This window comes from Sardina pilchardus, chromosome 21 (genome assembly GCF_963854185.1).
Source record: "Sardina pilchardus chromosome 21, fSarPil1.1, whole genome shotgun sequence".
Lineage (NCBI taxonomy): Eukaryota > Metazoa > Chordata > Actinopteri > Clupeiformes > Clupeidae > Sardina > Sardina pilchardus.
This window is the reverse complement of record NC_085014.1, coordinates 8530951-8542775: the sequence shown is the minus strand read 5'-3', so window position 1 is coordinate 8542775 and position 11825 is coordinate 8530951. Positions and strand designations below refer to the sequence as shown.

General features: G+C 45.3%; 3 protein-coding genes across 17 annotated transcripts in view; 2 read left to right on the top strand and 1 right to left on the bottom strand.

Annotated features, from left to right (window-relative positions):
* Nucleotides 1-2269, top strand: part of LOC134069291 (cytochrome P450 2D26-like) — a 6506-nt gene extending 4237 nt beyond the window's left edge. For both annotated transcript variants that reach the window (XM_062525237.1, XM_062525236.1), the window contains 2 exons: nt 949-1090; nt 1219-2269. In XM_062525237.1, coding sequence (XP_062381221.1) covers nt 949-1090; nt 1219-1412 — 336 coding nt within the window. In that variant the 3' untranslated portion in view covers nt 1413-2269. The remainder of the gene's footprint in view (nt 1-948; nt 1091-1218) is intronic.
* A 23-nt stretch (nt 2270-2292) lies between these two features.
* Nucleotides 2293-7970, bottom strand: LOC134069290 (zinc finger protein 316-like). Of its 7 annotated transcripts, none has more exons than XM_062525231.1 (8): nt 7840-7970; nt 6823-6934; nt 6450-6545; nt 5612-5791; nt 4889-5246; nt 4225-4343; nt 3712-3892; nt 2293-3369 (listed from the first exon to the last, which is right to left on the bottom strand). In XM_062525231.1, exons 2-8 carry the CDS (start codon nt 6931-6933, stop codon nt 2855-2857), a joined length of 1560 nt encoding a protein of 519 aa, XP_062381215.1. In that variant the 5' UTR covers nt 6934; nt 7840-7970; the 3' UTR covers nt 2293-2854. The 7 variants fall into 7 exon arrangements, with proteins under 7 accessions (XP_062381215.1, XP_062381214.1, XP_062381213.1 ...); XM_062525230.1 differs by having other exon boundaries at nt 7176-7962; XM_062525229.1 differs by having other exon boundaries at nt 6823-7320; nt 7840-7948.
* LOC134069293 (arylamine N-acetyltransferase, pineal gland isozyme NAT-3-like) lies at nt 6811-10023 on the top strand. 8 transcript variants are annotated; one of them, XM_062525239.1, is made up of 4 exons: nt 6811-6895; nt 7258-7356; nt 8053-8149; nt 8860-10023. In XM_062525239.1, coding segments are annotated over exons 2-4 (978 nt in total). In that variant the 5' UTR covers nt 6811-6895; nt 7258-7355; the 3' UTR covers nt 9740-10023. The 8 variants fall into 8 exon arrangements, with proteins under 8 accessions (XP_062381223.1, XP_062381224.1, XP_062381227.1 ...); XM_062525240.1 differs by having other exon boundaries at nt 7258-7413; XM_062525243.1 differs by lacking the exon at nt 8053-8149 and having other exon boundaries at nt 6814-6895.
* Nucleotides 10024-11825: the final 1802 nt, after the last annotated feature.

The following is an 11825-nucleotide window of genomic DNA, read 5'->3' as shown; positions in this document are numbered from 1 at the left end:
GTAATGTAACTAATTACTTTTGATTACTTTTTGATTACTTTTCCGATTTTTGAATGATATATATAGTCCCCAAATCCATGCGAAGATTTCGGCCTTGGTCTACAGGCTGCCGAGCAGTTCTGTACAAGCGCACAAGGCAGCAAGGGCATTCAATACATGAATTAGCATCAAATTTTTTGTGAAGATAATATAATGATAATCATAACACGTTTACAGGCAGGCATGTAGGCCTACGCTGATGGCGCTGTAGATGTGATAGAGCCTATCAGAAGGTCCCGTATCAAACTATGGCTGTGGAGGGAAACAGTTCTTTTTACATACAATATTTTTTGCAAAGTTTTGCTGACAATATTGATATGTAACTCAAATTGTAATTTTGAAAAATTTCAAAAGTACCTGTAATTGAATTACATTTTTTTCTACAGTAACTGTAATATATTACTGTTACATTTATTTTGTAATTAAATTACGTAACTCAATTACATGTAATGCATTACTCCCCAACACTGGCCACCACACACACACACCTGCACGGATACACCATCCCCAAGGTAACACACACCGCCACCACACACACACACCTGCACGGATACACTATCCCCAAGGTAACACACACTGCCACCACACACACACACCTGCACGGATACACCATCCCCAAGGTAACACACACACACACACACACACACACACACACACACACACCGCCACCAGACACACACACACCTGCACGGATACACTATCCCCAAGGTAACACACACACACACACCTGCACGGATACACTATCCCCAAGGTAACACACACACACACACACTCACACCTGCACGGATACACCATCCCTAAGGTAACACACACACACCGCCACCACACACACACACCTACACTGATACACCATCCCTAAGGCAACACACACACACACACACACACACACTCTCTCTCTCTCTCTCTCAGGGCACGATGATCATCCCTAACCTGTCCTCTGTGCTGAGTGAGGAGAGCCAGTGGAAATTCCCTCATGAGTTTAACCCTCACAACTTCCTGAATGAGCATGGAGAGTTTGTCAAACCTGACGCCTTCCTTCCCTTCTCAGCAGGTACGCTCTGTGTGTGTGTGTGGGTGTGTGTGCGCGCATGGAGGGAACAGCAAGAAGATTTACAATAACAGTACTGTATTGTTAAAATATACACTGTCTATATGTGTGTGTGTGTGTGTATGTGTCAGGCTCGCGAGTGTGTCTCGGGGAGAATCTAGCCCGGATGGAACTCTTCCTCATCCTGGTGACGGTGCTGCGTCGGTTCCAGCTGGTGTGGCCAGACGATGGGGGCGTGCCCGACTACGAGCTCATCTTCGGGGCCACGCAGTCCCCCAAACCCTACCGCATGGGCGTCCGCTCACGACCACGCGCTGGGATCTAGAACCTCCATCCAGAGCTACTCCTGCCTGCTGATTCTAGAACATTCATCCAGCTCTACTTTTGCCTGCTGATTCTAGAACATTCATCCAGATCTATTTTGCCTGCTGATTCTAGAACATCCCTCTAGAGCTACTCCTGCCTGCCGATTCTAGAACATCCATCCAGATTTGAGGTGCGTTACACCGTGTCCTAACTGCAAGCGACACGACCGAATGCGTGCGACAAAATCAGTTCCATCTCTGTATTGTCAATTGGAATGTCCTGACTGAATGCGATGTGACCGAACGCGACAAGTTGCTTTGCTACGCGACTTCTTCAACCCTGTTTTGTTGCGCTGTCCGTTCCTATTTTAGTCGCGTCGCGCCGCCTTGACATTAACTTCTTCACGACGTGCGATCGTTTGCGAACGTCTGAGGAGGTGGTACGTCACGAACATACAGTGGAACTGGACGTGAGTGAACGCAACAATGCAATTACTGTTAGAATGGAATGTTAACACCAAATTGCTCAAATTGTTCCAAGAAAACATGTTCCCCATAAGCGTTTGTCACTGTTTGCCAAATTTGAACGCACCTCAGATCTCCTCCTGCCTGCTGATTCTAGAACATCAATCCAGATCTCATGGGCACGTGCAGCTTCCTATAATGGGAGTCGTTTCTGTAATGTGTAACACTGTAGAAGGCTTAAACCAGGGTGCACCTTAATTCATGTACGATAATAACACTTTCTCAATCAGTAATTCAATTCTATGTTGTGTAATTTTTTTACAATCTAAAATGTTGTTCCTGTTATAAAACCATGGTTTATGAATGAAACATGGAAAACTGGGCATCAAAAAATAAAAACAATACAATGGTTTTGATGCATTTACTATTAAGTCATTACGCAACCATTATCATATGTTATTTACATATAAAATATTTAAATACAATCAGATTTCCTTTGTGCATTGAAGTTAAAAACTTTGAGAACAATAGGCTCAAAGCATAACTCTCGCCAAAGTGCAACTTTGGGTCTATTTGTGAATGTACAAGAGTCAAACTGTCATTTAAAAGCATAATTACATTGAATATATGTTCAATTGCTGTTAACTGTACTGTTGCTTATTTCAAGGCTTTATCACTAAACAACAAACACTGGTAACCACACCTAGCACAGTCTATTTAAAGGTACAGTGCATCAAATGCAGCATATCTGACAAACAACAAGTTACAGCCTGCACATTGAGACGTTGAAGGAAAGGAAAAGCTACCAGCAGAAGTTCAGAGCTCATTACATGTATTGCATCTATTGCATGTCATGGCTGCGTCATTGTCATGGTCCTCTGTGTAACGTGCTATCTTTCCCAGTGTGGTGTCGGAGATGATGCTCTCAATTGTCATCTGTGTAACGTATGCCATCTTTCCCAGCGTGGTGTCGGAGTTGATGCTCTCAACTGAAGCTCTACCCTGTATGAATGCGCAGGTGTTTTCTAAGGTAATCCTCGCGGGTGAAGCCCTTGCCACAGTGAGAGCACACATAGGTCCTGTCCTCCAGGTGGATGCGCTGGTGGGATTTGAGGTTGTCCTTGCGGGTGAAGCGCTTCCCGCACTGGGCGCAGTGGTACGGTCTCTCCCCCGTGTGGATGCGCCGGTGCCGCTGCAGGTCCCACTCGCTCAGGAAGTTCCGCAGGCAGTAGCTGCAGCGGTGCGAGCGCGTCCCGGAGTGGGCGCGCTGGTGCACCCGGAGCGTCGCCGCGTGCAGGAACGTCTTGCCGCACTGAGAGCAGGCCAGCGGCCGCTTGCGCTTGAACACGTGGGGGGGGCGTCTGAGCTGGGACGGAGACGGGGACGGGGAGGGGGGCGTCAGGCCGCGCACGGGACAGGAGAACCGTTTGGACCCGTCCAGCTCAGGGGTCGGGGGCTCGGACATGGAGGGGAACGCTGCAAACCCTGACGATGACAGAGATGAGCCATTTTCTGTTTCATAAAATAAAAACAATTATAACAATTGACAATAATAACAACTTTGTCTTATATAACAATGAAGACCGACAAAAATGCGTATGCACACACAAATCTTACATTTGCACTTTTCAAATGTTGCAACCCCCCACCCCCCCACCCACCCACCCACACACCCACCCACCCACACACCCACACACACACACACAAATGCATTCAACAGTAAAACTTGTCCATATTATGTTGAGTTCCACGCAAGCCTTTTCGGAACCAACATGAGTGGCTTGAATCGGAGTTAATTTAGGTTGGGTGTGCATGTGCGTTCGTGCCTGTGAGTGTGTATATGAGATGTCTTACCGTTCTCAGGTTCTTCTCCATGTCTGAAGTTCTCGTCGTCCTTCCCTCGCTGTTCTTGTGCTCTACAGCAGTCCACCAGCATCACTGACACGCCCCTTAACTGGGCCAAAGACGTCGGGCCTGTAGGCGGCACTGGGTCCGTAGGAGACGCAGGGCCCACTTTTGACATTCCCTCCTCTCCCTAAACAATCACAGAGGAAGGGAGAAATGCTGAAGTCGATGGAAAATACTGGCAACTTCTAAACTACACAAGTTTTGAATATTTCCCACATTTCTGATGCGGTATTAGTGTTCAAATCAACATTAAAATGTAATGTGTTTCTGCTATCTGAGAGTTGACAGTTTTATTTCCATTGGCAGGTCTGATGTGGGTTTAGACAGTTATTATGAATCACAAGGTGGCTTAACGACTTCAGTCAACCGCGAGACACTGTGACCATATTCTGCCTGCCTACATGTTTTAACTCGGTACAGAAAAAAGGTAGGCGTGGCTCCCTGTCCCACACACTGTACCTGAAGCATTTCAGTCTTAATGTCTGCAGCTGAGGAGAAGGTCTGCTCTGCTCTGGGATCCACTGGATCCACTGCAGCTGAGGAGAAGATCTGTTCTGTTTTGGGATCAACTGCGTCCACTGCAGAAACACGCAAGAATACACACAAACATACAGTAATTACATTCACTCACTTAAAGACCAACACTGATTTCGATATTTGAGGATTTCAAAAACCAATACACGACAAGTCGTCCAATACTACTTATTCAACACAACGCAAAAATGTACTCTAATATTTAGAATATTGAAAAGTTCTGATCAAGGTGGGATGCAACCTGTGTACTATAAAGGAGCTAAAATAGGATGACCACCAACCAGAAAATGACGCTATAAACGCTGATACCGATACATTGGTAAATAGCTAATACGGGCCGATAATAACCAATTTATCAGCCATGCCATAAAGGCTACTATTTTTCATATGCCACTGACTTTACACTTTTTATTGGTGGCTATCACAAATAGTACACTTTGACTCCATGAGGTCCATTACAGCATAGAGTGTACCACTCCAACTAGCTTTTTTGGTGGCTAATTTCAGAAGTACGCACAAACATGAGACGCACAACTTAAAACAAACATGCTCACAATAGCATAGGTCACTTGTAGCTGTTGACCCTTACCAGAGTGATGGCTCTCTCCATATTCACCAGCATCAGCAGGATCCTCTTCTTTAATACCAGAGACCAGAACCTCCGCAGCTCTCTGACCCGCCGATGGGACCAGCACACTCTGGGTATCAGGTGAGACCAGCAGACTATGGGCGTCAGGTGAGACCAGCAGACTATGGGTATCAGGTGAGACCAGCGGACTATGGGCGTCAGGTGGGACCAGTGGTTCTGACCAGACCAGTGGCTCCTGCGCAGGTGTCAGCTGGTTAGCTGGTGTGTGTGCATGTGTGTATGTGTGTGTGTACCACTGATTCATTTGCTGCTGTTGTTGATGCAGATCCCTTAGCTCATTCTTCAGGAAAGCCACAGTCTGTACTCATGCAAACACACACACACACACACACAGTTAAATTAAGTGGTAAATACAACCTTCAAATCTGACAGAAAATGTAATGCAACACATGCCTTATGTAATCCTAAGAAACTATAACATATTTCTCACCATGAGTGTGTGTAGGTGTGTGAGTATGTGTGTGTGTGTGTTTGTGTGTGTGTGTGTGTGTGTGTGTGTGTGTGTGTGTGTGTGAGTGAGAGAGTCCTCATCAAACAACGAAAGAAATGAAAGAAATCATGGCCCAAGTACATCCACGCCTACAAACACAAAAACTGTGTACTGTGAGTTAGTAAACACACACACACTAACACACACACACACACACACACACACACACACACCTGACTGGCCTCTGACAGTGAGTTGTCTTTTGTCTTCAGCTGTTTCTTTAATGCACCGATCTCCAAACGCAGCTGCTTGTTAGACTCCGCCTGCTCCATTAGGCTCCGCCCAGTCTCCGCCTCCTTCTCCTCCAGACGGCAAATCAACACGCAGAGCTCCCGGTTCCGAACTACTTCATGCTAATGGAGGCAAAACAAATTAAAACAATTACTCACACATCAAACCAAATAACTAATAGAAAATGGCATGAGCTGATGCTATGGCAACATGTGTGTATCGTCTGTGGAGAGTGGCCTTATATTATCTGATCGATAAATCAGTATTATCAGCCGATATTGGCTAGTTACTGATCTGTATCTGCATTTATGATGATCAATAATTATTTTAAAATGGAGTAAAGCGTGTTGGAAGTGTTCCCAGCCAAAAGAGACAGTAAGAGATGTTTTAATAGTAGGGGTGCACCTACACGATATTAAGAGCGGATATCGGCTCTGATATTGACAATAACCCTGTATTGGATATCGGACAATTGAGCAGCTCCATGCCCCCCACTCAATAAGAGAATTTTCTAGTGTAAAAAGCTAATGTTGACATTCTTACTGTAAGCAATGTGAATGTATTTCTACATTATATGCTTGTCAATAATGAATATTGACAGATTTATAGATTGCAGCTAATTATGTTACTTACTACTTGCAGCTATTTGCTATGTTATAAACAGAAGAGAACAGACTCTTACAAAGTCTTATAGGGGCCTATATTTCACAGCAGGCCTACAGTGTATGTGCGGTTGTGTGTGTGTGTGTGTGTGTGTGTGTGTGTGTGTGTGTGTCTTACCTGTAATGCTTGTGTGATGAATTGAGTAGCCTTCTCCAAGTCCATACATGCTTTCCTGTGACTCATCATTCCAATATGCTGAGTAATTTCATCTGTCTACAACACAAAAATGCATCATCACTTTGGGAGGACAGATCCCAAAAGACAGAAGGACAAATAGACAGGTGTCCATAAATTGAACGTTGTTGTTGTTCCACTAAATAAACAATGGAGATCAATTCACATTCTGCGATCAACCCTGAAGTCTCAGCAAAACAACTTTGCGGAGAACGAAGTTCAACGAACAAAGAATGCACTTTTGGCACACGATATAGCGGTCTGTCTCTCCTCCAGACACTGGACAAGTAACACAGCATCAGAGACTCCCACTCACCTTTGAGTTAACACCCACTCGGTGTCTCGCGCGTTCTATGTGTGGAGGCAGCCTCGAGATCTCGCTGCGTGAGGTAAAGCCGCTTCGCGTGCCGTCTGCCCGTTTCTGCATTCTAACAAATATAATGTTTTTACAAAATACCGCAATTCCTCTAAATAACGTTACCCCGTCTCCTCAGCTGTTCGTCAAAGTTGTAGGCTATAATAACCTAGACAACACGTCATCTTTCCCTGTGCTTACGACCTTAATGTTGACATAACAAATAACGTGGTTGGACGAACTTTGTCTTTGATCTCCGCTCCAAATATATCAAAAGGCATAAGTGACATTTAAAGTAAAGTGAGGCTTTTTACAGTCTATGGATTGTGGTAGAGAACTGTTGTTGTCGTTTTCTTCTTCTCCTCCTCCTTCTTCTTCTTCTTGTTTTTATTTCAGTTGGCAGACAACGTTTGGTGCATTATCGCCACCTTCTGAAATGGAGTGTGCTCCAAATCCTTGCTAATGGAGCAAGTGATTGTTTGGACAAAAGCGAAAGTAAGCCTATATTCCGACCGAGAAGAGGTGCTTTACTTTCAGATCAGGCAAGCAGAGGTAGGCTAGACGTTTGTAGTGATTGCCCCGTTTCTTTGCATTTTCATTTCAATTTAAAACGAACAACATAGAATCCACACAACATCTTTCAACTTTAAAACTTCAAAGAAAAAGTCCACTGGGACCGTTCTCTTCTAGGCCTATGGAACGGTGTAGTGACGCATTTCATATGGGTGCACTTTTTGGCATGTCAGTTAGCCTACTCGTTTGCATCACAGGCTAGATGTAAAACTGCATTGTATTACTGGTATTTCACTTGTGCAATGACAGTAAAGTTGAATATACTCGAATCTAAAAAATCCATGGCATGACTCCTGACTGACCAGTGACCCTCATTGAAAAGTCAAACTGTATGGAACTGACAGTGGTTTTTGTTTTGTTTTTACAAAACATAACAATAATAAAAAGAACATGTCATGCTGATACCTTTTGCTCTTCTCGATTTTAGAAGTTTTATACCACTGCTAAAGATTTTGTGACTATGTAGTTTGGTCCTGTGGTTTGGAAGCCTCATATCTTGGTGAACGCCTTGGTTCTGCTCCTGCTGCTCATGATAGACACACACTTTGACCCGATCTCTCTCTCTCTCTCTCTTATAAACACACACACACACACACACACACACACACACACACACAGTGCTGATGCAGCCTGGGGAGTTGTACTTTGACCACAGATCTCGCACACAAATCAAACAGTCTCAGCAGCAGAACAGTGAGTGTGTGTGTGACTACATGTGAGTGTTTAATGTTTCTATTTTCTGTGTGATGTCCGTGTGAACACTTGAGGGTGTGTGTGTGTGTAATTGGATCCTCTGTTACTGCTACCTACCAGAGCCAGAGTGTTCCTCTACCTTCAAAACACTCCCAGCTCCCACCTCTCATAGCACATACTAACTCTAGCGCTTACCAACTGACACTTGACAGCTAACTTGTCCTTATTGCACTTGACTGTGTGGAGGAAGTAATACTACTCACTGCTCAGCTAACTTGTCCTTATTGCACTTGACTGTGTGGAAGTAATACTACTCACTGCTCAGCTAACTTGCCCTTATTGCACTTGACTGTGTGGTAGTACTCACTGCTGAGCTAATTTGTCCTTATTGCACTCTACCTTGCCCTCCCTCTCCTTGTATGCTTCTTATATCTGTTTTCATGTATTGTCCTGCTATTACACTATGTACAGCAATATACACTGTAGGCTACACTGTATTTAAAATGTGTTTTATGAATAAATAATTTTTACTTGATTACTTACTTACTTACTATAGGCACAGAATGGACCTGAAGGACTTGATGTGTGTATGTACATTAAAGTGTGTGCTCCATGTATTTAGGTGCAGAATAAAGCTGCAGGATTTGATGTGTGTGTGTTCTGTGTGTTTAGGAGCAGAATGGACCTGCCGTATTTGATGTGTGTGTTAAAGTGTGTGTTCCGTGTGTTTAGGTGCAGAATGGACCTGCAGGAGTACTTCCAGAGGATCGGCTTCAGCGGTGCGTTCGAGAGGCCGGACCTGGCCACCCTGCAGCTGGTGCACCGCCTGCACGTGCTGAACGTGCCCTTTGAGAACCTGAGCCTGCACAGCGGGCAGCAGAACAGCATGGAGCTGCCGCTGATCTTCAGCAAGCTGGTGCGCCAGCGGCGGGGGGGCTGGTGCTGCGAGAACAACCTGCTCTTCTCCTGGGCACTGGGGCAGATGGGGTACCAGCACACTACGCTGGGCGCCCGCGTCTACAACCCCCAGCAGCAGGACTTCAGCGCCCAGGAGGGGCACCTCATCAACAAGGTGGACGTGGCTGGACGCTCCTACATCGCTGACGTCAGCTTCGGAGTCTCCTACCAGATCTGGGAACCCCTGGAGCTGGTGTCGGGGAAGGAGCAGTCCCAGCCCCCCGGAACCTTCTGCCTGAAGGAGGACGACGGCACGTGGGTTCTGGAGAAAACGGCTCGCACGCCGCTGATCCCCAACGAGGCCTTCGCCAAGTCCAGTCTGGTGGACCGCAGTCGCACTAAGGTTGTCTACTGCTTCACCCTGGAGCCCCGACGCCCCGAGGACTTCCATGCCGCCTCCCACTTCCTGCAGACCGACCCCGACTCGCTCTTCACCAACAAATCGATCTGCTCCCTGCAGACACCCACCGGGTTCAGGGCTCTGATTGGCTGGGTTTACAGTGAGGTCACGTTTGGCTACCAGGAAGAGTTTGACCTGATGGAGATGCGTAACGTCACGGACGCCGAGGTCCAGGGCATTCTGACGGAGAAGTTTGGCATGCCGCCCGTCCACAACCTCACACTGAAGAGCGAGAAAGTCTGCTATTCCCTCTAGCATCTCCGACGGTAACAGAACGGGCTTCATATCATTAATCTGTCTCACGAATAAACACACCATGATGGGTTATCTTCTTGCTCAGATATTAACTATGCACTTGTAACTGAGATTGGCCACAATAAGAGCCACTATGTGAATAGTACACCAACACAAGACAAAAGCTATTGGTTACCTGACTGCTCTGAAGAACATTTATCTGCAATATACGTCTGGAACTAAATATGCAACTGTGAATGTCATTTATAAACATAAAAAATGAGAATAAAAAATCATTCATTTCCGCTCCATTTCAATCCTCTCGGTGGGATTTGATTCCTCAGATCCCATCGCATATGTGCTCAACACCAGTGCTGTAGTCTACATGATACGCAGGACCACGCAATACACAGATCCCATCGCATATGTGCTCAACACCAGTGCTGTAGTCTACATGATACGCAGGACCACGCAGTACACAGATCCCATCGCATATGTGCTCAACACCAGTGCTGAAGTCTACATGATACGCAGGACCACGCAGTACACTACACCCACTTAAAAACAGCTAACTAGACTACACTACTGGTCAACACAACCACCGGATTGTGGTCTTCCCTCCTGAGTCCCAGGACCGGGTGAGATCAGGAACTCACATCTAATATCAACACATACTATATCCTGTGCTATATTCCATACCACACCACAGGTGGAATACTATATTCCATACCACACCACAGGTGGAATACTATATCCTGTGCTATATTCCATACCACACCACAGGTGGAATACTATATCCTGTGCTATATTCCATACCATACCACAGGTGGAATACTATATCCTGTGCTATATTCCATACCACACCACAGGTGGAATACTATATCCTGTGCTATATTCCATACCACACCACAGGTGGAATACTATATCCTGTGCTATATACCACAGGTGGAATACTATATCCTGTGCTATATTCCCACAGGTGGAATACTATATCCTGTGCTATATTCCATACCACACCACAGGTGGAATACTATATCCTGTGCTATACCATACCACAGGTGGAATACTATATCCTGTGCTATATTCCCACAGGTGGAATACTATATCCTGTGCTATATTCCCACAGGTGGAATACTATATCCTGTGCTATATTCCCTGGAATACTATATCCTGTGCTATATTCCCACAGGTGGAATACTATATCCTGTGCTATATTCCCTGGAATACTATATCCTGTGCTATATTCCACAGGTGGAATACTATATCCTGTGCTATATTCCATACCACACCACAGGTGGAATACTATATCCTGTGCTATATTCCCACAGGTGGAATACTATATCCTGTGCTATATTCCATACCACACCACAGGTGGAATACTATATCCTGCGCTATATTCCCACAGGTGGAATACTATATCCTGTGCTATATTCCCACAGGTGGAATACTATATCCTGTGCTATATTCCCACAGGTGGAATACTATATCCTGCGCTATATTCCCACAGGTGGAATACTATATCCTGTGCTATATTCCCACAGGTGGAATACTATATCCTGTGCTATATTCCCACAGGTGGAATACTATATCCTGTGCTATATTCCCACAGGTGGAATACTATATCCTGTGCTGTATTCCCTGTCAGATGCAGGACGTGAAGAGCAGCAGAAAATGTAAATAATCAAATCAAATGCCTCAAATGGCAGTCCCATATTGAAGTCGTGACCTTCTGATCATTTGTTGATGAGGCCTTTCCTCTCGACACAATCAAGAGGAGGCGTGGCCTTAAATGCATAGCGAACACGCCCCTTGGGAGGCTCAGTAGGCCATCGCCCTAAGTGATGCGCTAACGCTGGACTTCAAGCTTGTAGTTATAACTGTTGTTAGCTAATAAATGTCTCATCATGTTTTGCCATCTCTAAAACTGACTTTGTCGGCTTGAATTGAGTTTTGAATACTTCAAACTCCCCTCTGATTTCTGACCAGGTTTCCCTTGGTCAGTAGGGCGATGTGCTTTAGTGTACGATAGCGATTTGTAGATAATGCAGACCCTTTCTTAGGTTGCTAATTGACACAACCCTTGGCACGTTGCTCAATAAAAGAGAAC

Coding starts and splice junctions, on each gene's coding strand:
- LOC134069290 (XM_062525231.1), bottom strand. CDS start 6,933: ATGCAGAAACGGGCAGACGGCACGCGAAGCGGCTTTACCTCACGCAGC. Junction 6,546..6,822: donor GAGTGGGTGTTAACTCAAAG/GTGAGTGGGAGT, acceptor TTTGTGTTGTAG/ACAGATGAAATTACTCAGCA. Junction 3,893..4,224: donor TTAAGACTGAAATGCTTCAG/GTACAGTGTGTG, acceptor GTGATTGTTTAG/GGAGAGGAGGGAATGTCAAA.
- LOC134069293 (XM_062525239.1), top strand. Junction 8,150..8,859: donor GAGTGTGTGTGTGACTACAT/GTGAGTGTTTAA, acceptor CCGTGTGTTTAG/GTGCAGAATGGACCTGCAGG.